The sequence below is a fragment of the Hippocampus comes genome, unplaced genomic scaffold (assembly GCF_001891065.2).
Source record: "Hippocampus comes isolate QL1 unplaced genomic scaffold, H_comes_QL1_v1.1 scaffold327, whole genome shotgun sequence".
NCBI lineage: Eukaryota > Metazoa > Chordata > Actinopteri > Syngnathiformes > Syngnathidae > Hippocampus > Hippocampus comes.
This window is the reverse complement of record NW_017806221.1, coordinates 671,835-698,117: the sequence shown is the minus strand read 5'-3', so window position 1 is coordinate 698,117 and position 26,283 is coordinate 671,835. Positions and strand designations below refer to the sequence as shown.

Sequence of the window (26,283 nt, the reverse complement as noted above, 5' to 3'; positions counted from 1 at the left end):
TATATATATATATATATATATGAACGCAGGGCTGATTTACTCTCACAGGAATCAAAGAAAGACATACAATAATTTTCAAACCAATTAAGTGAAATTGCATAAGTTCACATGCACACCTGTTTGTGAATTCCTACTCCAAATAAATGCACTTCAATTCATAAATTGAAGTGCAGTCATACTTATTTTTCCAGAAGGTCAAGCTAAGTGCAGCACTGCACTCCTCCTGCAGCATCACAGGGAAAAGACTGCAGTGAGCAGGACTCAGGGATCTATATTCCAAGTCAGCAGAGCTATCCATCATCAGCTGTCCCTTAGCACCGACACCAAGGTCAGGAACAGTCATGCGAGGGACAGACAGCTCTAAAAACACTCCACAGTAATGACACAAAAGCTTGGATACACAACTAGTTTTTCACTGACACTCATCTGTGCAGGCACACCACAGCGCTGCCACCATTACTCTCTGGTTGTACCACCGCACTCCCTGTGCCTAATGGACCGGTGTATTTTTAATTGGCTGCGTGGAAAATCAACTAGACTGTGTAAGCACTGGACAAAATTCCGCTCAAATTCAAGTTGTTCCAACTCTTACGTGGCCATTTGCCCGAGGAGAGCGGGGCGCTCCCATTGCCGAGTTAAAGTTCATGTGCGCCATGAATCATCAAAAACTCGATTGGAATTTTGGGAGGAATGCACTTTGTTTTCGTGACAGAAAGAGATGCTTTCACTGCCTTGCCTCTGGGTCTTTGACACGTATAAGGAGGTTAGGCACACACTGAACTTTTCATTAGGTAGGCCTCTCCACTTCCACAGTCGAGTGACATGAAATACAAAAAGCTAAGCTAAAAGTTATACCTTTACAAGGACAAGTCAAATGATATGTTAACATGTTAAGTCTACCATTCAGTCTGAGTAATTAAAAAATGTTTTGTTTCATAGAATAACCACAACATGTTAGACAATACTGCTCCACTCTAAACCTTGAATCCTCGAAAAAATATTTATCATTGGAATTGTGCAATTATCATTGAGCCAAATCGGAACAAACTAATTATTAGAATCGCCCATCAGTAATGCAGCGCTACTCTTCTGCAAATTACTGTCCCAAAAAAATAAATAAACTGACATATCTCTTTCACTGTTCATTACAACGGTGTCTTATTATTATTTTTTTTATTAATGTAGTTTGTTTTGATTCAATTAAATTGCAACTTTTGGTCGATCAGATGGAATACATCAGAGGAAAAAGAGTGAATGTGAAGATGTGAATGTTAAGCGGAATAGATATCTTATTTCCTTGTTTGGAACATCACCCTTTCGTGCTTTACTGTCACACTGCTGCACTGGTCCCCTGATCAGTGGGTGACATCCCATCATGGCATGACAGCAATCAATAGCTTTGATGACCAAAGCTCCACTCAGCAGTGTCAGACTGCAGACACTGTGGCCCCTGCTTTGATTTTGCCCAGATGTCTGTGTGCGCCCAACTTAGGGCAAGAGGTGTACTGTTTCTCACAAAGTACTGATTGTGCTGTATACAGTTTTGGAGCTGAGGAAAGCAATAAATACCAAAAGTTTCTTGGCTGTTGTGTCTGGCAGGTTCGGATTAAACTGTCTTGTTGTGTTTTCTGCAGCTCCGCAACTCATTTTGCAGTGCAGCTACAATTCACACATAAAATACTAAAACGTAAAAGAGACAAGAGTCTGGGGGGAAAAACAAAAATCTGTTAAATGATGAAGCAAAATGTAAAGTCCCTCTTCTGACTTCCATATTTGGTTTTGTCATCAGGCCATGTTCAGCTTGTGCATGGTGGAGAGTGTGGCTGATGAAGTGACTCTGCAAGGAGTGACGAGTGTCGGGTTGAAGCATGCCTTGGACTTCGCCTACACTGGACAGGTGAGAAGTTCGATAGAAATTATTCATTAATTAATTGATCATACATTCAATTGGGAATTTATTTATTTATTTATTTAGCGAATGCAAAGTCCTTCAGCCATGCAGTTGCCTCTGGGTCAGCTGAGTGGAGGGTGGATGTCAATAGAACAATTCATTTTTCAGTTTCATGACACATTGTCATCGCCTTCACAATTTGCCGTCTCCCCCGTGATGTAAATATTTTTTGGTTAATAATTGTTTTTTCATGAGCGTGTCTTTTGGGGTTTGCAATTTGTTTGTTTTTTAAGTGTTTGCATTTTAATAAATACAAGATATTGTGTTTATTTCTGATGTTTTAGTATACATGGATAGAAGTATTTGAGTACCCAATACAGTACGGTGTTGCGGCTTTCCTCTCATTTTTCATTTATGCCCCTTTCACTATTCACTTCGCCCATTTTATGATTGAATACTGCATTTGTTAATCCTTTAATCATTTTAATGCTGTTATGAATGTATTTGCAAATTACACTTCAACACAAAGACAGTGAAAATGATTTGGCGTTAGACGAGCCTTTTCAAATGGGCCTTCCTCCTTGTGGTTTTTCACACAGCCAAATACGTCTTCTAAATATCGAACATGATACAAGGTTTTTGCCGATTAGCCTTTTAATCTCACCCGCATAAACATAATCAGCAGCGTGACTGTGGATCTGGTGGTGGGAATTGTATTGGTGTTCTGCCATTCGTGTACTCTCACCAGCCCCAACAGGTGTCTGACCATGTCATACGACCTTCCTTTACCCTTGCTCCATCAGCAATATTCAGTCCCAGAAGCATCCGAGGTTTATACTGGATAGCGAGAGGCTGCAAACTCAAGTTGTAATTACGCCCTAATTTTATTTCCACAGTGGAAATGAGCAAGTGGTAGTTGGTTTGGGAGTGTAAGTAGGTCAACAGCAGGCTTGCAAGCCGCCTGCATCAGTTGGCTCAGCCATCCGTCTGGCCAGAGAAGATGATAGCGGATGAGATGAGGACAATATGCTTATCCCCACACCATAAATAACAACCCACTAAAATCCTTTACTCACATGTCATACAGGCCTGCAAATTAATTGCACACACCATCATGGGATCGTTTTGCTGTAACTGAAAAATGGATAAAAAAAAACTAACAAACAAGAACCCATCGTTAATCTTGATGATGGCTGACAAACATCTTTGAAGAAATACAGAGGCAGAAACGCTAAAGTCCACCTTAATCTGTTCCATCTAATTTTTTTTTTCCACCCCAATTTCAAAATCATATCCAATTCAGATATTAATTTCTTCTCGGGTCAAACTGACAGCATCATAATAAATTTCTTTTTGTTTTGGTCGTTTTGTTTTTTTACTACAGAGCAGTGGTTCTTAACCTTGTTCAAGATCATATGCACGTTCACCGAACCCTTCATTAGGGAAAAATAAAAATATGATTCAACAAGTGTTCATTCAGTTTTGAGTTGCTCAAATTATGCAGATAGGCCATTGAGTCCTGTCACTTTCCGTCATGCATGTGAATCCATGTTGTACATATTCGTCCGACCACTTTCTTTTTTTTCTTTTTTTTTTGCTCGATATAGTTAGCATATTTTAAAAAAAAAATCTAAAAATAAAAAAATTTTAAAAAAAAATCATGTGACGTATTATCACCTCAGTCACACATTGACGACTGAGCAAACTAAATTTCCCGCAGCACTGATTGGACAAACGATGTAATGTGATCATCTGCAGCGGGCGTGTCATAACTAATTGACATGTGGAGTCGGGTGTGTCTTAACCTCCAAGGCGGAGGCTCCGTCGAACCCCTGAGACTGATTCACCGAACCTTTGGGATTCGATCAAACCCAGGTTGAGAACCACTGCTGTTGAGTTTAAGTAACATTTCAACATAAAGGTCATTGAAGTGTCAAAAAACATTGAACCACTTCATGTTAAGATTGAGTTACAGTAAAATAAACTCCTCCATAAGAAAACCTGGTTTGTGAAGTCAGGCGGCTTCTTGCACACCACATTCTCTCCAAGTAAAACATTGTAACCATCATATCCATGTATATATATAAATAGACCACAGTACAATAAAACGTAACAATTTAGAAAGTAATATGTGTTGTCCGTGCAAAGGAAGATTACTGCCTGTGTCTGGGAGGTGAGTCACTTCACATCAATCTGTAACTTTTGCATTGTTCACAGCATTCTATATAATACTTCGGGTTAAATCATCCATTTTGTATTTTTTTCCCTCCGAAATAGACATACAGTAAAAAGGTGTTATTGGTTTAGGGAAATGGATCTTAACCTTCTTAGAGATACCGAACCCGACCAGTTAATATGCACATGCACCGAACCCTTCATTAGCGAAAAATAAATACCGGTATACATTTTTTTTTTTTTTTTTTTTTTTTTTTTTTTACAAATTGAAGATGTTTAAAAAAACATTTATTAAAAACAGAAAAAAAGGAAATAACATTTCAAGCGCTAAGTATATCTATCGATCGATTGATAGATATAATGTTTTATTTGTTTTAATTGTACTATGCAGACAGTCACACGTTGAATACTAAGCAAACTAAATTTCCCACAGCACTGATTGGACAAGCAATGTCATGTGATCATCTGCAGGCAGTGATGGCCAAGTGGGTGTATCATAACTAATTGACATCTTGAGTCGCATATGTCTTACCCTCCATGGCAGAGGCTCCGTCGAACACCTGAGACTGATTCACCGAACCCCAAGGGTTCGATCGAACCCAGGTTCACAACCACTGGTTTAGGGGTTATTATGACATTATTGACATATATGGCAAAGGTTGTGTTTTCCTGTGGGCAGATTGTACTGGAGCCAACAGTGATCCAGGATGTGTTGTCTGCTGGAAGCCACCTTCAGCTGCTGGAACTCCTCAGCATCTGCTCCCACTACCTCATCCAGGTACCAAACCTTCCTCTATCTCTCACACACACACACACACACACACACACACACACACACACACACACACACACACACACACACACACACACACACACACACACTCACAATTTAAATAATGTACTGGGCCACATTTTTTAATCTACTTGGAGGCAAAATAAGTGCTTCTGTCTGTTTTTTTATTGAACCAGTGTGCAGAAGAGTATCCTCATCGGTTTTAATTTTCAAATGCATATAGAAAAGTTCCACTGCTCAACTATGTACTCAAAATAACCACATTTTGGTTTATATGTACCGTGCCGCCCTTACATTCTTTATTCATTGTCAAAATGTAGCGCATTTCCCACAATGCAACTGATTCCAACAGAGACTATTTTGCAAATACTGGCAATGAAGCCTTAAGCCACTGGAAGCCAAAAGCCAAAAGCAGCTTCATGCAAGCACACACACACACACACACACACACACACACACACACACACACACACACACACACACACACACACACACACACACACACTACGGATTACATACAATATATCCTCTCTTCTGTGCAGGCACATACTAACAATTTTGGGGGCAAATGCAAAAGCAAAATAAAAGAAAATAAATAACAGCATCCAGTGGCAAAATATTCACACAATTTAAAAAAAAAACAGTAGTTCTATAACCCTTTGACCCCTGAATTTATTTCTAATGATTAAAAAGCATTGGGTGTGTTTTTTGGTTTCAAACAGATGAGAAGTGAAGTTGACACTGTAAATGTGTGTATCGTACATAAAATACATATAAATGTAGATAAAATGCATCTTCTTAACAATAGCGTAAACAAGTACTTGGTCCCATTTCACATATGGAGATTATTTATTGATGTTGTTTTCAGGAGTTACAACTATTACCTATGCTATACTATTATAAAACACTGTTACAAACTATAAAAACACACATTATAAACACAAAACACAAGTTCACTTCCCTTTACTCCCAATATGTATGACTGAACATTCAGTGTGGAGCATGAGCATGTCACTTCATATCATTTGTGGATTCTCACAAAAGCAGCTGTTGAGGCACAGAAGAACGTTGCATTTCACCCATCTGTACAGTCTTTACCTCACAATTGGTCAAAGATGGAGAAAGAAGAAATCACTTTAGGATTGAGCAGACATTTAGATTTATTGAGTGGCTCTGTCTCGTTCCATCCATAAATGTCACAAACAAGATGAAACTTGACTAACTTTTTTTTCAGCTAGTTAAGGAACGTATTCCTCATCACTGTACCGACTATCACTGAGACGTCACTGTCCACAGGAGGAACCCTGGTCCGAATTCCTGCTGCTCGCTTTGTATCGCTGGATGCTGCATTCATTTGTACTTTTCCAGAAACTAATCAAAATAACCTATGTTGACAACTCAGCATGTTTTTGATAATTACGGATGCAAACTAGAATGGCAGTTTCTAAATACATGCGAGTGATGAAACTCATTTCGATACACCTGCTCACTTTTTAGAGGAGGAGGATGCATTTCATTTTGAATACTTTGAAGATGAGAAATCACATTATTTTTCGAAAGATTTCAGCTCCACTTTTCAGGCACATTTTGTGGAGGTTGGCTTCGTCAATGGCTTTCACAAATTGTCATGTTTGTCCGTGGTAGGTAGAGGACCCCAAAAAGCGGGGAGGCAGGAGGAGCAGGCTGCGCTGAACAACATGTATTAACAAAAACATTTGCAGGGGTACACTGGAAAAAAATACATTAACAAATACAAAGTCCTGAAAACCACAAGAACCCATAGTAATAAACAAACAAACAATGACCGGAACAAAATATGACAGGAGCACACAGACACACACAATGATCCAACCACAATTGACAAAACCCAGGGAACTAAATACAAGCAAAGTGACAAAACAACGAGAAACACCTGGACAAGACACAAAGGTTTGAGGGAGCTGATTGGTTAAACACAAGTGGGCCGGATGACGAAAACAGCGGAAGACAAAAAGGGCACCAGGGAACAAAACCAAATTTAATCTTAACCAAAACATAACACAAATCTGCATTAAATCAAATGATCAGCTCATCAGCAAGCTGTGAGAAGCCTGATAATGATCCTTGATCATTTGAATCGGGAGTGTTGGAGCAGGGAGACATCAGACAGAATTGTTCTACACAAAAATGAAAACGGAAAAAAACCCCACCAGATATGTATTAAACTTTATTTACCCATCAATACCTCAAAATGGTCCACTGGAGGTTCACTTTAAGTGTGGGTACTGCCGCATTAGGTACTTATTCAGGACTTGTTCAAACACTGTTATTCTCCCCATCCTTGAACCATTTCTGTCTGGATCATGATGGCCTCTCGATTGCATAACATACATTTTAAATTCCCACATTAAATATTTGCGTGTGAGTACAAGGTCATTTTATCCCAAATCGCTGGTCACGTCATGAAAATACATAACTGTAATTCAGCATGTTTAACACTTAATGGCAAAGGTTGCTCTCGTGAGCCATCTGGTGGTTTCACAACGTTATGTAGCAACAAATGACCAGCCCTTGACATTGTAAACAGATGAGCGTTAAGTGATTGTTTATTAATGTTAGGAACAGTAAACACACGTATGCATATTTACATGACAAAAGTTGTACCAGATGCTGCATTAGATGTATTGGTAGAAGGTGAGGTCAAATGATTGCTATTGATTACCTGCCATGGCATGAAAATTCAGATTGAGTGGCGTGTCACGATGACCTCCACCCATAATTGTGAATAATGATGCGCAGCGAATACTTAATTGATCCAAACCATTCTTGGTGTGTACAGTACTTTCATTTAAAAATACACCAATCATCATAACTCTAGTTTAATTGTTTGATTAAAATGAAATGAAATAATCTTAATTGAAATGTGTGTGTTTATATAATGTATCCTGTGCAGAATATGTACGTGATTTGTGCCGTTCGAGGGACATTCAGGCTATACACTGCTGTATTCACCAATGCCAGAAGGTGGCAGTCGTATTCCACATTTTCAAACACTTGTATTTCCCCATCCCACCCCCTTCCTCTCACATTTATTGCCTTTCTCCCTCACTGCTTTTTCATTACACTGTGAGATTGAAATCAGCTTACGCTTAATGTAAAAACTGCACATTTGTGGCTTGTCTGATAAAGCACATGCGCTCTATCATAAATGTTTGGCAAATGGGAATGTGTGGCATTTGTTAACTAGAACTTAGTTGTGACTGTAATATTGGCGTGTGTTGTACTGACTGGATACTAATAGAACGTTTTAGCCAAGTAAAAGATGAACGTTCATCAAGTGCTTACCTTCTATCATACAAAATAATTTAGACTATTCTTTATTGAAGTTGAGTCCGTTTTTCTTTGCATAGGCATCAAAGGTCCCACTCCCGGAATATAAACTCTGTCTCTCTGCGTGTCTGCAGGAATTGAACACTGTTAACTACTTGGAGCTGTACCGTGTGGCCGATCTCTTTCACCTTCCTTCCTTGGAGGAGGCTGTGGTGGGCTTCTTGGTTGGTCACCTGTCTGAGCTGAGCCAGACACGGCAGGAGGACGTCCTGCAGCTGCCGTTCCGCCTTCTCAAGGAGGTCCTCAAGAGCGACCGTCTCACCTCGCTGAGTGAAGAAGAGATATGGAAGGTATGGAAACGTGTCCTAAATTTGTTTTAGATACCGTTCTTGCGTATAATTTTTGAATTACACTCCGAGTTTCTGTCATTAATAATAGAACCTTATTCAGAAAAAAATCAACTGAACATTTTGCAGAATCAGCGGGAGCTCTCCCTGACATTCCCATCCGGGAGTGATGGGAGACTGAAGCTGTGATTTTTCAAATTCGAAGCAGGATATGTAAGGAAATGAGATGGATAAGAAATTCTGGAGGCCCAATCTTGTCTCCTGTGAAGTATTTCTACTGTAGAAAACATTTGAGTTTGACTTTAAAATATGAAGATGAGACAACAACTCAGATTGTTTTTTCGTATATTTACATTTGAATCCAAAACATAAACACGAACATACTGTTGAAGATACGGTTGAACCTCTTTTCAGCGTACTCCGTTTACGTTTTCACCCCTCTAACGTTCACATTTCAAAGTTCCGATTTCACGTTATTCATTTTCCATTTGCCAATTTTGCTTACAACAAACACGTTTATGATATAAACTTCAGTATAACGGCCAGATTTTTCCCACTAAATAGTGAAAAGGCCTACTTTACAGTGAACCGTGGGAAGCTAACTGCCGCCGCGACCTTGCTTATGAACATAATGTACAGCGCGGGATTCCCCTTTGTTGCTTGGCACCGCTACTGATCGACTCGAACATTGTTGTCGAGTCATACCTCGGTTTTCAACCATAATCCGTTCCAGAAGGCTGTTCGAAAAGCGATTTGCTCAAAATCCAAAACCATTTTATTAGCCCATGATTAGGGGCTAATACACTATGCAGAAATAACATAAAAACAGTCAGATTTGCATGAATCACAACAAACACGTCTGCTCACAATGAACGCTACATGAGGAAGCATCACTTCCTCGTGTAAGGAAGCTGAGAGGAGTCAAGTCGAGTATTCAGGTGTGCTCAGTTTGGTCGAAAAAGATAAAAGAGGCGTAAAAATCTCGAATTTTCTGGTCGAAAACCAATTTGGTCGAGAACAGAGACATTCAAAAACCGAGGTTTGACTGTACTTCCGAAAGCAAGGCGCAGTCCTGAGCACATGGTCTGAAAGCTTGTCTGGTAATTGGAAGCAAATCTTGCTGTCCGTGAAGGCTGATATTGTCTCTCACTTTCAAAAAGGAGTCTCCTCAACAATGCTCAGAGACTGCGAGACTACGAATTGGCAAAGTCAACGATTTCGACAATCATGGCAAGAAAATCATGGCAGAGTTTGAGGCCAACAGATTGAAAAATGATCGAAAATGGCTTTGGGGCGCAGCATATCCTGAACCTCAGATTTCATTTGCTGACTGAATGTTTTCCGAGATGTATTAGGAACGCTAAAATTGCTTTTTTCATGTCTTATAAAATCTTTTTTTCTCCATACTGTATACACTTATTTGTATTTGACATGTTTATACTGTATTACATCTATGAATGTTCATTCTGTATCATACATAGTGGCCATTTTATTGGAAATGGCTACAACGAACTACCTTTATAACATACACATTCGTTGTGTCAAACAACTGTCAGTGACATCAGCAACAACCTCCAGAGCACTAAAGGGTAACATACTCATACTGTTCGCAGAAGACTTCTTGACCAATGGAACAGATGCTTGACTTGATGATGCAAACAACATCTTAGCAAGAAGAATATGAGGGCTTGACTGGAATTTGTCAAAAATCTAAGACAATATTTCATGAGACAAAGATGAAATATTTCCAAAGCCCCGGAAACACTAAAACCTTGATCTGCTCACATGTCCAATCTGTAAAAAAAAAAAAAAAAAAAAAAAATGTGGACCTGATATTAAGGCTTTGTCTTGCGTGGCTTCTGCTGGGGTAATCAAACAGATGATGACAAAAGCAAAATAAATGGGGGGAAAAATGTCTGCCAATTTAAAGAAAGATTTCACTATGCAGCACGATTATACTCCAAAACAACAAAGGAGTTTGTTAATTAGGAGGAGGAACTGGAAAGTTCTAGACAGTCAATCTCCAAAGTTATACAAAGCATGCATTTTACCTGCAAAAAGAGAAGGAATGCAATAACCCCTGCCAAAACAAACAGCAACTTAAAGTGGCCTTGGTGAAAAATGCAAAAGTTTGCAATATATTTCAAGAAAAGGATTTTCATATAAATATTAAGACTTGTTCAATACATCCATTATCCATCCATTTTCAATACCGCTTCTCCTCACCAGTGTCACAGGTGAGCTTCAACCTATCCAGGCTGCCTTGGCTGGGTTAGGGATGAGAATTGAAAACCAGTTCTTGTTGAGAGCTGGTTCCCAGGGTTTGAATTCCTTGCCGTTTTTGCAAACAATTCACTCATCAGTTCCAGTCGGGATGAATGACGTCACCATGCACGTTGTGTAGCGACGTAATTTATTAATGTGGCTAGTCATAAACATGGCACCAAACGCTCGTAAGTTTGTTTATGTTTTACAAGGAAGGGTAACCGCAGGACAGCTTGCAAATTGTATTAATATTTCTTCTAAGGTTGAATGAAACACGACCAATATGCAAAAGTCTTTGCACCCATTGCTTGAAATCACTTTTAGATGACAGTCGTGCTTTCAATCTGCTCCGGACTGCTCAGCCCATCACCAGCGGCAACTTAACCACCTCCTCTGCTGTCACTACTCCAGATAACTCTGATAGTGCCATTTTGACCTTATTGTAGAACCTGCTGCGTGACGAGAGATAGAGTCCTATTGGCTCAGAGACTGGCAGTTCTCAGTCCAGTCTACCGCTAGTTTCACCTTTCACCGAGGGCAGGGCAGAGTGAGCTCCCACACCACAGTTGGATTTGAGTCGATTATATTTGTCACCGGCTGCCCGAGTTATATTCATATCATATGAGTGTTGAAATCTTACTGGACATTATTATGTAATTGCCAAAGAATAAGCTAGGTTGTATTTTGTCAATTTCTACAGAAGAATATACACAAAGTTTTTTTTTTTCTGGGGCCCCCTTGGCTCCCCATCAAAGAGTCCTTGGGTGTAGACCTCTTCAGACCACACTGTTGGGTTTGGAAGGTCATGTTACTTTTAAAAATGTGTCTTTTAAATATCTTTTGCAGTCATCTTGTACACCTGAAAATGTGGTCTCCTAAGATGTGAATCAGATTCAGATAGAAACACATGGAAATGAAACTCAATTTTCGATCTCTTTTCTCATCTACATTTTTGTTCCAAAATCTTTTTGGTCGACAGCAAAAATAAAGGCGTTGGCCTTAGTGTTCTAATACATTTGGATGGGGTGTATAAGAGTCTACCGATAAAGGCCCAAAGATGATGTACGGTGATTGACAATAGAAATGAAGGATTAAACTCCTTCACTCCCAATACCACAATGACGTTGAAGGGAATCACCTGGTCACATTCTCATTCACTTGATGAAGCTGCGTCAATGAGGCATAAAAATGTATACCAATGTCACAGTCTTTAACTTAAAGCGAATTGTATCTTGGCGCACAACTAGAAAATACACAACTGGAATTGAGGGATACAATAGAAGGAAAAACGCACTGCTAACGGAACAAATTAAACACTTCCATCTGCATCTCATTTAATGTTTGTTTGTGTTGACCTGCAATCACAGTGGTATTTTTTCTGAATGTGTATGTGATTGATTGCCATTCATTCATGCACGCGTGGAAGCAAGCGAGCTTGGCTTGTGTGCCTGTCTGATGAAGTGTCAAGGTGTGTGCGTAGACGGTGGCGTGAGGCGGTTGTGCGGTGTGAGGACTTGCCATTTTGACTGTTCATTTGCGCCAATCAGCCTCCCCCCATGTGCCCTCCCGCCTTCCTCCGCTCTCACTCCCTTTCTCTCTTTCTCCCCTTCTCTTTTCTGATTAGGCCCTCCGCGCCTCCATCAGGGCCCCAATCCCCTAGCTGTCAGTCGCCCGCTCGTCTGATTGAAAACAATCAGGCCTCTGATGGCACAATTACGCTGACCCCTTAACCAGCCGCCGCCGCCATAATCAGTCTCTGATTAGGCTGCTTTAGGCCTCCTTCACTGCGCCCAGAAGGTTAATTTGAGCATCAGACGGAAGCGGACAGGAAGAGAGGGCCATCGTCCGAAATTGTCGGGGGGGTGTGCACACCAATATCGGACCGATATAGCTCAGCTGTCAATCATTGTCACCGTGAGTTTTCTCGGAGAGTCTCACGCTCGGAAAATCACATTTTCTCTGGCTTTGTTCCCCCCTCTTCTGTCTTGCCATCCTTTGCTCTGCCTTCATGTAGCTAACCCCCATCCCTCCCCTTTCTCCCTCACTATCTCTGTCCCTCACTTTACCCTTTTTATACACGCTCATACAAACACACACACACACACACACACACACACACACACACACACACGCACACACACAAACACACTTGCAGTTGCTCTTTCAGCGTGGAGCGGAAGGAGTTGATTTATTCTGTGCCCCGAGGAAGTTGTGTGATGCAGCGTGACCTTCACAGTAAGCTGCCGCCATCCAAACACACACACACACCACACACCCACACACACACACACACACACACACACACACACACACACACACACACACACACACACACACACACACACACACACACACCAGCACGCATGCTGTCACTTCAGCGCTGTGAAGAGGAGAAAAGCAGAGTGAGCGACGGCAAAGACAGTGCAGTCACCGCAAAATGATGGAATCCTCACTTGAGCGTTTTGTTTCAGTTTTCCACTTTTAAGTGACGTTTGAAAGAAGAGCAAAGCTAAGGCCAAGATAATTATGATTTATGCCCGCACCCAGCACAAGGTTTCCCATTTCATCTCCAGAGCGACGCAATTGTGACTTATATTGCATATAACAATAGTCTACTGAGTTGTCTTCACAGTAAAATCACTTTGTATTACGTGAAAATGAAATCAGTAATCCCCAGACGTCTTGCCCACATCCATACCTCACAGCAACTAAATAACCTTCCACAGCTCTTAAGTTCAATTACCCAGTTTACCCGCATGAAACAAACGAGGGTGCCCGTGGATGTTTACAGTCTTGACTTTGGGATGTTGTGTTGGTTTGACTGAGTTTTTCATAATATCCTGTAGGTATCCTAAAAAATAATTAGGATTAGAAGTCCTCCATTGTTTCTTCGCTTCGAATCCCCCCCCTGCTCTTTCTTATTTGGTAATCAGTGTGTTCGCCTTCTTTTACTGTTTTTGTTTATGCCTTGATGCTGTTTTGAAGTTCCCCACTAAAGGACTAATAATTAATTACTGTATCTGTATTTCGTGGGCGCTAGAGTCATTCACACTGATGTTCTAGCGTATCTTATATTTTACCATTGCAATAATTTTGCAATGGATATCAACTGAGACCAAATTGTGCAGTACATTTTGCTTGAACCAGAAGAGTATTTTTTAAGACGTATTTGTACCAAAATATTTGTTTCTATACCATACAACAGTGTTTTTCAAACTTTTTTGAGCCAAGGCACACTTCTTTCATTGAAAAAAATCCCGCGGCACACCACTAGCTGAAAATGTGAACCCCCCCTCCCCCAATATAACGTGTTATATTGTTACTATAACCGTTTTAAACATTTAAGAATGACGTTATAACAGCTTGAATTGTAATCAAATGAACACAAAGGAAACAGTATTTTATAATCTTTCATATTTCTTGTTTCACCGTCGTCCTGTCCTGCATTCATGCGTCACAAATTCGCTTGTCTCTCGTCGAAACACATGGCAATTGGCTAGCTGTTGCTGCTCCCTAGCGGTGTGGGAGGGTACTACACGATTACTTTCTGGGCGAAAGGCCGCACAGGCATACAAATTGGATATTTTCTCGCGGCACACTGGTCACGTGAGACACGGGTTGAAAAACACTGCCATACAATACAATACATCTGTATACATAGTATAATCGGAAAAAAGCAAGATTACAGCCATGTCATGGCTATTATACCGTACATACTTTGTATCCAATCTGATTGCTATTGTCATGGTTCGTGAGCAGTGATGGAGGACCCAAGCGAGGCAGTGTGGACTCAACAAAATGTATTAAATTTCAAAAACCACTCGAAAAATTTAATCCAAGACAAACAAAAACTCATGGCATAAGCAAAAAACATGTCGTGACAGAAATACAAACACAAATCCATGACAGTGACGTACACACCAACACACAAGCAATGACCCGACACTGACTGGTCGGACACGGAGTCCTTTTAACAGAAAACTAATGACACAATGAACAACAGGTGTGCAGGAGGAGTCCTACAGTGCCATCTGTTGGTCACAAACAGATCCATGACAGTACCCCACCCTCAAGGGACTGATCCCTAAAGTCCCAACATTCACCCAATGGCTGGGCCTGATGTGGACGGGGCTCGGCCTGACATGGACGTGGCTCGGCCTGATGTGTATGGGGCTTGATGTGACGGGGAACATGGAATGGCCGCATGACGTGCACTGCTGGGAGGAGGGGGGGGGGGCATGGGACGGCTGTTATCCCCCAGGCCCCTTCCCAGGAACTTGGTGCTGCTCACTCTCTCAATAGCAACATCATCAATAGTCATGAGGGGTGAGCTGCTGTGAATGACGTCCCCTGAAGTCTACAGCCATCTCTTAAGTTGTCCCTATATTAAGGAATAGGTTTTTGTTTTTGCACCACTGGGACCAGTTGGCTCATCTCCTTCATCTAGTTGACCTCACCATTATTGGTAATGAGGCTCACCACCACCGTGCCGTCAGCAAACTTTTGTGATTGGTGCGGTAGGTTGAAACACAATCATGGGTTGGTAGCATAAAGAGCAGTGGGCTGAGCACACACCCTTGTGGGAGCACTGTGCTCTATGGTATGGGTCAAGAGAAGTTCCTGCCAACTCGCCTGTTTTGCGGTCTTCCTGTGAGGTAGTCAAGCAGCCTGTTGCAGGGAGATATCAAGTGACTGGGTGAGGTTTTGTACAAGCTGCTGAGGATTTATTGTGTTTGCATGAACATCCATTGTTGTGTCGCTCGTTATGCTCATGCAGTTGTATGCCTCTTCTCTATGTATACTATTGTTATAAGTTATACAACAGCCAGCAACAAATGGCAATATAGCTGATCCTAATGTTAATTTAAAAAAATAGATGAGTTACATTTTACTTTGGTTTTTGCTTAATAATTGTGTCTAAATTGTTACATATCATTAGAGACTTCATCACGCTTTTTGTGTTATCCTTTTTAGTTTGTTGTCATGTGGTTGGAACACGACTGCCGGTACCAGTACACTGAGGATCTTCTGCAACATATCCGCTATGGCCTGATGGACGTCTCAACTCTGCACCACCTAGCCTGTAGCCACCCCCTGGTGCAGTCCAGTTCCACTGTTGCTGCTCTGATAGATGAAGCCCTGGACTATCACCATAGCACCTTTGCACAGCCCCTTCACCAGTCAGCCCGCACCAGGCCTCGTTTCCAGTCACTCACCCTCTACATAGCCGGGGGAAGAAAGCGTGAGGTGTGCAGAGTCCGGGAGCTACGTTATTTCAATCCGGCTGGGCAGGAGCACGTCCGTGTGGCAGGGGGCTCGAATTGGAGCGAGTTGGCACCCATGCCTACTGGGCGCAGCCACCACTGTGTGTCTGTAATGGGGAACTTTCTCTTTGTTGTGGGGGGGGAGATGGAGCACACCAGTGGGAGGACATGTGCAGTTAGAACCGCTTGTCGATATGACCCCAGGACAAACCGCTGGACTGAGATAGCCTCCATGAAGGCTTGTAGAGAACATTTTGTACTGGGAGCTTTGGGTCAGTACCTGTACGCAGTGGGTGGCAGGAACGAGCTGAGGCAGGTGCTTCCCTCAGTAGAGCGCTACTGTCCGAAGAAGAATAAGTGGATGTATGTGCAGCCTTTCGACCGATCGCTTTCATGCCACGCAGGCTGTGTGGCTGAAAACCTGCTCTGGGTCTCAGGTAAATACCAATGGCGATGCACAACATTACATGTATATTATGATTTGTTGACAAAAGTATTAAGACACACTCTCCCAGTCAAACAATTGATCCAAAAATAATCCTAATATTACCAACACTTTTGTGACAAGACCAATGGAAAGCTCTGTTTTGCACCACAGTGAAACAAGTAAAATCAATCAAGGCATAGTTGGGTGAGTTTATGATGAGCCTCTGGATAAATGTACAGTCAGAATCCCTTCGACATACTCTAAAATTTCATACAATACCATCCCATTATGAAGTTATTATCGCAGATCAATGCCGTGTTTTCTCTCCATGTTTGCTTGGGAATTTAAAGGTGCCATATCATGCTATATTTTTCAGCTTTCCAAAACTATATTTCTATAACTATAGCATATGCATGATTATATATTAGCTTTGGCACAATGGCAATCTAATTTCTTATGAAATATTGAGTGACAGTATTTCAGTGGTTATTTTTCTAACCCGGAAGTAAGACGCCTGGTTCACTAAAACCCCGCCTCTGCCCTGGTGGCTGTCGCACCCTTTTCATGAGATTGTCCTAAAGCTGGGTGCTGTGCGCACCACCCACAAAACTGGAATGACCAGTTGTTATCTATCATCAGGCAGACTAGTGCTGCTTTTCCATTACAGTAATCCCTCGTTTATCGCGGTTAATGGGGACCAAAACCACCCACGATAAGCGAAAATCGGCGAAGTAGCGTCCAATTAACAAACAGGTAAAAAAAAAAAAAAAAAAGTTTTTTTTTTTTTTTAAGTCCGCAAACGGTCCGCGAGAAGCTGCAAAACAACAGCAAGTCACATAGAGCAACATATACAGTACTGTACTCCATGTATATTAAAAAAAAAAAACATAAATAAAAAAATATATTTTTTTTATATGTTTGAAAAAATCCGCGATGCACTGAACCCGCGATAAACGAACCGCAAAGTAGCGAGGGATCACTGTAGTCCGAAACTGCCCCACACACCCCACACCACTTCGAGCTCGCTGTCACTCATTTGGTCGCCCCTCCGAGTCGCCGCGTGGTGTCCGAAGCCACCCGGCGGCTGCCCGTAGCCGCCATCCCTCAGGCGGCTAGAGACCTCTCACTTAATTGAAAGGGGGCCTGTTGTGTGAAAGGACCTTCTCCCCGGCTCCAGTGCAAAAATGAAAGTGTTTCACAGGTGCCTCTTTGGAGAGAGTGGCTGTGTGTTTGGTCTGCAGGGGGTGGTATTGGGGTGGCTCCGTACTTTGTGATGTAGAAAAGTGAGGAGCCACTCGTTGTCTTTGATTGCTAGGGGCTGGTGGTTTAGAGAGCAGGAATAAGCAGGAATGCTCCGACATGAATGAATAGAGGAAAACACCAATTTGTAGGTGGTTTTTTTTTTGTTGAGTGATTAGCATTTTTAAATGGCTAAACTATGAAAAACAACCTTGTTTAGCATGATATGGCCCCTGTAAAGAGGACAATTCACATGCCCTTTTACTTTAGTACAGATACAGTACAGTGCATGCAAAAACACTGTCCCTTGTATCATTTACTATTGACAAACGTGTTACTTATTTTGTTTCCCAGGTGGGGTGACAAACACAGCTCAGTACCAGAATCGACTGATGGTGTATGAGCCGGAACAGGTAACCATTTGCTACTGTCACAATGGTGGAAGAAGATGCTGTGGGATACAGTTTTTCTTGCTCATTTCAATCCAAACAGTTGCAACAAATCAAGACATCAACTTCATATAATCTCCTTAATGTTGCCCTTGAGATGGCAATGGCTCCAACCTTGTAAATAACTGTGCTTGTGAAGTTTAAGAAGAACAGTCTTACAGAACTGTGCCTCTTTACTCTCATTCAAAAGCTAAATTAGCCAGCGATCAATTAAACGTACATAAAAGTATTTCGCTCGTATTATCAATATGAACAGAGCGCAAATACACTCATGTTCGGTAGATAGTTTCTTTGTTGTAATAATGCTTCTTGGCAAGTCTTATAATGTTGGAAAGCCTTTTTATTACACTTTCAAATGGTGCCATATTTGTATGAAACATGCATTTGTGAGATGAGCAGCAAAGGTGAGTATTAGGGTTGCACCCAGGAAAATCTTCCCAAATCTTCTCTGACAATGCCAAACAGCTTAGTTTGTTGTTGGTATTGACTTTTCTTGATGGATTGAATGAAAAAAAAAATGAAAAAAAACATTGGCAATTTTACCATTCATTCATCGCAACAATCAGTATCCTCAGTAGCATATGGAAGAATCATACACAGCCAATCTGACACCTGCTCCTCATGTTGGTTAAACACTGTTGTTGGTTGGTGTGCCTTTCTTCAACCCGCATTTCTTGTAACTCAACATCAACATGGTTGTGGTTGTCATTCACGCACAAACAGCACACTCTGGCTGATACCACAAAGGTTCAATGGGGTTGATGTTAGGACTGCTGGTGGGCCATTCCATCCTCTCCCTCCCAAATTGTGGTGGTAGTGTTTGATAAACCCTGTTCTGTGGGACGAGCATTGTCCTATTGGAGGACTGAATATGGTTCCATACTGTGGAATTGCAGGCCGGTTGACAAAACTCATTGGATATCGCTGCATTAAGATAGCCTTAAATGATGGTGATCATTGTTTTTCCAGTGAGGGAGAGTCCGCTTCACACCATCACACTGCCTTCACCGAAAGATGTTATTCAGTCAGTGCGGCAATCAGTTCTCGAAGTCTTCTCTACACTTTGACCCCCACGATCCAACTGCCGTAGGCAGGATTTGGACTCACTGCTGAACATAACATTTGTTCGCATTCAGGTTTCAGTGCACATGTTGGAGACAGCAGCAAAAGCACAAAAGAAGCCTCACTGGCAATAGCAAAACAAGCTGTTTGAGAACATTTGTAAATTTTTTCATGGGCGCACACCACGTCCCACAAATGCTTATTACTTCCAAATGTGCCATCATTTAAAAGGTAAACAGGCTTTGGCCAAGAAGCAATGCTTCAACAAACAATGTTTCTAATGCAATTTCCCTTTTGTATGACGAAAAGGAAAATATCACACGAGCAGGAGAGAGAGCACATTTGACCAGGTTCACAAAATTTACAGTTGATTTGATGCCAAAAAAAGACTCACTGATTGTTGTTCTGCCTCTCTTATATGGGCTATGATTCCATTTTGACAAGAGGTGTTATGGAAAATGTGGCCAATATTAAGACAATAATGCTCAGTTTTGTCAGAGAAGTATTCATTTGATATTACTGTAGTTGATTATTCTTGTGATTGTCATTGGCTGTGGAGTGCATACATCATACAGAGAATTTTTTCCAATATATTATTATTATTATTAGTTGTTGTTGTTGTAGGAATAGTCATAACAGTAGTACAGGTAGTAGTAATCGTAGTAGGAGCGCAGCTGGTGATCTCACAAGCACAGTGGTTGAAAGTGACTGCCCTATGAAATAAAACTGCAGTTCAGTCAAAAATAATTTTACATCCAATTGTCACACGCAGCCAATTACAATGGAATGTAGTGCGATCCAGTGTGTGTTTGTGTATGCATATGAGCCAGCTGTTAACAAGGCCTCTGCATCTTTCTAAGGCTGCACATAATGTGGTGGTATGCGCCATGTTTACAAGTGAGGCACACATCCATATGGGCCTATGTTTGTTCATGTTGGCCGGGAAGCAAGGGAGGGAGGCACGAGAGAGGCTCATTTGTATTCACCACCAATCTACATTCACCTGCCAGAGCGACAGCAGCCCCCCGCCCCCCACTGTACCCACAACAGATGGCCACATGTCAACACACACACACACACACACACACACACACACACACACACACACACACACACACACACACACACACACACACAGGCGCACACACTTTTTTTGCCTCAATCAAGCCCTCTCTCTTTCTCTCGCTCGCTCGTTCTCTCCTCTCTCACAAAATCAGCTTCAATACACTTAGTGAAATGAGCAGGGACTGTCCAAAATGGAATGGCTAAAATGTGCGATTAGAAATACGGAGGGAAGTGATTAGTACAAAGCGGACCTTCAGTGCCACATTATTTATCTAGTAACCTGAGCAGACATCATCCCCAATTCAAACTGTACAGTATAGTGCTGTGAGATAGTATTTGCCCCCTTCCTGATTTCTTTGTTCTTTGCATATTTATTAAGTACAAAGGTTACAGTTCATCAAACCGATTTTAATATCACACAACTACCCAAGAAAATACAAAACACAGTTTCAAAATGCCAATTTAATTTATTAAGGCACAAAAAAAGTCCAAAACTTCCTGTCCTTATGTGAAAAAGTAATTGCCCCCCTACTCGTTAAATCACAAAGTATGTGTGACTAACTGCTCAGCTGAGTTCATTTTCACATGCAACACTCTAGCACCACAATTGTTGAATCAAGAAATCACATAAATAGAATCAGTCAGACAAAGTGAAGTAGGCTATAAGATCTCAATAAACAAACGCATCATGCCACGATCCAAAGAAATTGGAGAAGAAATTTGAAAAAAAGTCCCAGGAGAAGTCGACCAGCTAAAATTACTCCAAGAGTGCGACGATGACTCATCCAGGAGGTTGCAAAAGCACCCAGAACCGATAACAACACACAAAGAACTCCAGACCTCGCTGGCCTCAGTTCAGGTCAGCGTTCACGACTCTAGCATAAGAAAGACACTGGCCAAAAATGTAATACAATTGGAAATTTCCCAGCCAAAAAACACTGCTGTCCAAAAAGAACGCAAAGGATCATCCCACATTTGCCAAATGACATCTTGATTATCCTCAAGAGTTTTGGAAAAACATTCTGTGGACTGATGAGACAAAAATTGATCTTCTTGGAAGATGTACGGCCTGTTACATCTGGGGTAAAAATGGCACAGCATTTGATAAAAAAAACAAGAAAAACGTTATGCCAACAGCGAAGCTTGATAATGGCAGTGTGATGGTCTGTGGCTGCTTTGCTCACTCAGGACCAGGACAACTTGCTGTGATTGGTGGGACAATGAATTCTGCTTTCTGCCATAAAGTCCTGAGGGAGAACGTCCGACAAGAAGTTTGCACCCTCAAACTCAAGTGGTCTTGGATCATGCAGTGGGACAATGATCCGAAACACCATTTGAATGGCTGAAAAAATAAAAAAATTAAAAAATATATCATGTTTTGGAGTGGACAAGTCAAAGAGCAGATTTGAATCCAATTGAAATGCTGTGGTGTGACCTTGACCGGGAAGTTCATTCTAGAAAAACCTTCAATATGGCGGATTTGAAACAATTCTGGCAAGACGAGTGGGCCAAAATTCCTCCACAGTGATGTGAAATACTCATCACAAATTATCCCTAAAGCTTGATGACACTTATTGCTGCCAGGGTGGCACAACCCATTATTAGGTTCAGGGGGCTATTACTTTTACGCATAGGGACAGGTAGGTTTGGATTTTACATTATACATTAAATTGGCATTTAGAAACTGCATTTTGTGTTTCTTTGGGTTGTCTTTGTGTGATATTAAAATTGATTTGATGAAATGAAATCTTTGTGTGTGATAAATATGCAAAGAACACAAAAATCAAGAAGGGGGCAATTTCACAGGATTGTATGCCTGTATATTAATTTTATTCGTCCACCATGCCTCCTTCCCATCACTTTCCTTCTCCTCACTTCCCTTCATTCACTCTCCACGTCCTCCTCTTCTTTAGGACCAGTGGTTAGCACGCAGTCCAATGTTGCAGAGGCGTGTCTACCACGTGATGGCTGCGGTGAGAAGGAAGCTTTACGTGCTTGGTGGGAATGACCTGGACTACAATAACGACCGAGTTCTGGTGCGCCACATCGACTCCTACAATCTGGACATGGACCAGTGGACCCGCTGCTCCTTCAGCCTCCTCACAGGTGGGGAAAGTGGAGAACGCCCACAACAACAGACACAAGGAGTGGAGTGGAATGCAGAGCATTTACTGCTGATGTTAGACAAGGCCTGCGTCAGTCTTTACTCAAACTAGCTTTCACCTCCCACACAAGAGCTGTGTGAAACGCGCCACCTCTGCTTTAATTATGTAAAATGGTCAATGAGTAATTGTATTAATTTAATAATATTCTGAATGTGGTGTGCAGTAATACAAAATAATTATGAATACACTAATTGGATTACCTCATTTTTTAGCATGAGATGCAAATAATATTTATGCAGCTTTACACCACTGCAAGCCACAATCGTCAACAGATATTTCAATATCTCTTATGTACATTTAATGGGGAGGCACAATCTTTTGTTTTGCATCTGAATGCATGTTTCTATGCAATAATATCTAAAAATTCTGCCTATAATACTGAACAAAACACACCCGACACAAAAATAAACACGACTCATTATCAGTGTGAGACCTGAGCCAAGAGCAGTGGCGTTGCTAGGCATAACACTCGACTGAGGCACGGTCCCTACTCCAGTGGTCTGCAGGCCACTCGGTATTGTGACACACAGCGATATATATTTTTCAAATCATAAAAAAAATTCTGTAATGGAGAATACACGTGCAGCCCGGTAGTCCAGTGGTTAGCGTGTCGATCTCACAGTGCAGAGGTACCGGGTTTGATTCCAGCTCCAGCCTCCCTGTGTGGAGTTTGCATGTTCTCCCCAGGCCTGTGTGGGTTTTCTCTGGGTACTCCGGTTTCCTCCCACATTCCCCAAAAAAACATGCATGGTAGGCTGATTGAACACTCTGAATTGTCCCTAATGCAGTACCAATTCTTTACATTAACATTTTTTTTTAATGTAACATTAGCCTTGACCAGAAAATTCCAGGAGGTTTGTACATCTTTTGTTTCCAAACACAAATTACCGATAACACCACTTTGGACAGACCAAGCTGACAGAAAAAAATGGGGTTGTGATCAGGTTTTGCAATGTTATATGTGAACTAATAATGTGCAGTCAACATTGTGAGACTTGGACAAACTGGTGGTACTACTTTTTTATGTAACATATGAAACACTTACCACCATCGCGTTGTTCTTTTATTCATCCTCTTGGGGGTTTTCGTGTTCTTTCTGCATGCCCTGATTAATAAATTTGCTTCACGTACTTTCAACAAGCCAGCTAGTAGGGGGGCTCTCAGATGCCCAATTTGTCTTTGCAATGACTTTGCAATGGGAGTTGTGATGTCGATATAGACCAATTTAAGCCGTCTGTCAGAGGTGGGGGCCATCTGCCAACGTCGCTGGACATACAACCAGCCCGGCATGGGAGGTGAAAGGGAGCGAATGTCTATTGAGAGCAGGTCGCAAATTATTCAATAGAGGAAAACACAGTGGGTGGTTGCTTCGACATATTAACAACTGCCCAGCAAATATGTTTTATTTTTTTCCCCCCACTCGGGCCATACCAGCCAGTCCATGCCTGATTCTTGGGCACAGCTCATCGCTGGTGACGCCCATGGCCAAGAGTAGCAAGCTCTTTGTTTTTTGTTTCAAACACTTTGAATGTAATTAAAATAAATCATTATTATTTTTGTTTGTTTGTTTTACACACGACCAAGCACTTATTTAAATTCAGATTGAGACAACTTTATTTATCCAACAAGGGGCAATTCATTTTTTTAGTTTCCCAGTTTGCATTCATCCTTCAGGTTGTCCCTTTAGGAATAATATTTTCAATATCAGACAAACACATTGAGCCACGGGACAGAAAGAGATGACTGGGCATAAATGCCTATAAATTGTGGAGCTAATATAAAAGCAAATACAGTAAAACAAGACGGTGTCAAATAAATGAATACATAATCAAATCAAATTCATCCCAATACTAGTCCTCACATGCGGCATTAGTTACCCCTGACTTACTGGATGTGCTGTAAGCACACAGTTGGCACCCTTAGCTCACTAGAATTTGAAACTCATTGGATAATAATTCTCTCATCAACATCTACTGCGGCACTGTCTTTTTGTTACGATTGAGATTGAAATATACCTCAGTCATGTTTAGATGGCAACAAATTGATTTTCATCAAGAGCACGTGATCCAGCAACAGCTTGAGTGTCATACAATACAGTATAAAACATTCTTTCTACTTTATTTCGTTGTCTTTTCCAATGCTTGAAAGTTTCGATTGGTTCATTCCCTTTCTCTGCCCCCACATTTTCTTTTTTCCTGAGCTTTAACAGTATAGTACATGGCAGGTGTTCTCAATGTTATGTCTGGCAAAGTGTGGGTTTGGGTTTTACAAACACCTCCGCCAATGTGTGCCCTGTCTTTCTGTTTAACTTTGGCTGAAACCTTGTGTGGGAGTTAAAACTTTCGGAGTGTCCTCAGCTTGGCTATTTGAAGCTCTTCTCCTTCTCAGGTCAGAATGAATCTGGAGTAGCGGTCCACGATGACAGGATCTATGTGGTTGGAGGGTACTCGATTTGGACCAATGAGCCTTTGGCATGCATTCAGGTGAGGGAGGATTTCTAACATTTGAAACTTTTCATCTCTTTTCCTTGACACAGCCACCAAGGTGCAAGATGGCATGTGCATGGTGTCTGGCAGAGAGAAAGAGAGAGAGAGAGAAAAGTGTGTGTGTGTGTGTGTTTGTTTTTGTGGGGGGACATTATGGCATTGACATATTTACACATTGACAATACAAGAGTTTGAGGTTTTAAGACCCAGGACCAACCTTTTTTTACGTCCTGTTTCAGGTGCTGGATCTGAGTCGGGTGGGAAAAGAGGAAGTTTTCTATGGGCCAACGTTGCCGTTTGGCTCAAATGGGATAGCAACTTGTTTCCTCCCTGCTCCATATTTCACATGCCCTAACCTTCAGACACTCCAAGTACCCCAACACAGGATTGCTTCCGTTTGAAACTCAGCAAATGCAGGACTGATAAACAACCATACATTTGACAGTCAGTATTTGAAAATGTGATTTGAAAGGAAAAAAAATTAAGATAGAATTTACTCGTATTCACACGAGATTAACTCTCCTGACAAGACTTGCTGCTGTACTATCCCACACCCATTGTGTTTCCCTGAAATGCAAACCAGCCATCCTGGTGTCTAGTCATTAAAAAATTAATAATAATAATAATAATAATTAATTAATGTGTAAATCATTATGTGCAGACACTAAATGCAAACCCCGGAACGTAAATACTTTAACCCATTTCATTATTCACTCTGTATCATGTCAGTAAACTTTAACGGCAAGATTTGTTTTTTTTTTTCAAACCTTGAATGAAACACACTTTGGCAGTGTACATACATATCACCCTCTGTCATGACAGAGATCCATAACATGTTCAAGACGTGTTTATTGTGAAATAAAATGTTTGCTTATCATTATCGGTACATCAATGCATAGATGACTATTTATCATGCTGATTTTCAAAGCAGTTTCTACCAAAATAATTCAGTGTGGTGCTGCAATTCCCTCGTCAGTCTTTGAGTGAATAGTGTATATCGACTTTCCAAAATAAATGACTTGTGTATTAGGTGTGATTTATCTACTGTATTATTGTTCTAGCTGGAGCATCCATAGAAAATGAGGGATTAAGCTCCCTGATCATTGATCAGCAAGAGGTAAGTGAAGAGCAAATTGAGGCAATGCATGAATTCTACAGCCACCACTGAGAGTGAAGGTTGAAGTTGTCCAACAGAATGTCACCGATGTGAGAAGGAAAAACAATACAGTGAAGCAGGAAAATGACCGAAAAAGAGGCTTGTTGATTGTGGCGCACAGGAGCAAGTCTTTGTGATTCGGAGCAAACTTAAGTCACACTTCAAGAAATGGCTTGCAATCAGACAAACT

The 26,283-nt window shown here is 41.3% G+C and overlaps 1 protein-coding gene and 1 long non-coding RNA gene across 3 annotated transcripts in view; one reads left to right on the top strand and one right to left on the bottom strand.

Moving 5' to 3' along the window:
* klhl32 (kelch-like family member 32) overlaps positions 1-25,547 on the top strand; it is a 34,376-nt gene extending 8,829 nt beyond the window's left edge. The window contains exons 4-11 of one of the 2 annotated variants that reach the window (XM_019856253.1): positions 1,790-1,897; positions 4,746-4,844; positions 8,303-8,518; positions 15,755-16,481; positions 18,065-18,123; positions 22,200-22,392; positions 24,840-24,934; positions 25,177-25,547. In XM_019856253.1, coding sequence (XP_019711812.1) covers positions 1,790-1,897; positions 4,746-4,844; positions 8,303-8,518; positions 15,755-16,481; positions 18,065-18,123; positions 22,200-22,392; positions 24,840-24,934; positions 25,177-25,338 — 1,659 coding nt within the window. In that variant the 3' untranslated portion in view covers positions 25,339-25,547. Of the gene's footprint in view, positions 1-1,789; positions 1,898-4,745; positions 4,845-8,302; positions 8,519-8,644; positions 9,023-15,754; positions 16,482-18,064; positions 18,124-22,199; positions 22,393-24,839; positions 24,935-25,176 lie in introns of those variants that run through there. The other variant, XM_019856254.1, reaches the window with a different exon arrangement.
* On the bottom strand, positions 9,560-22,895 carry LOC109507092 (uncharacterized). The gene is made up of 3 exons (XR_002166407.1): positions 22,885-22,895; positions 21,566-21,572; positions 9,560-9,682 (listed from the first exon to the last, which is right to left on the bottom strand). It is a non-coding gene; the product is annotated as an uncharacterized LOC109507092 (long non-coding RNA).
* Positions 25,548-26,283: the final 736 nt, after the last annotated feature.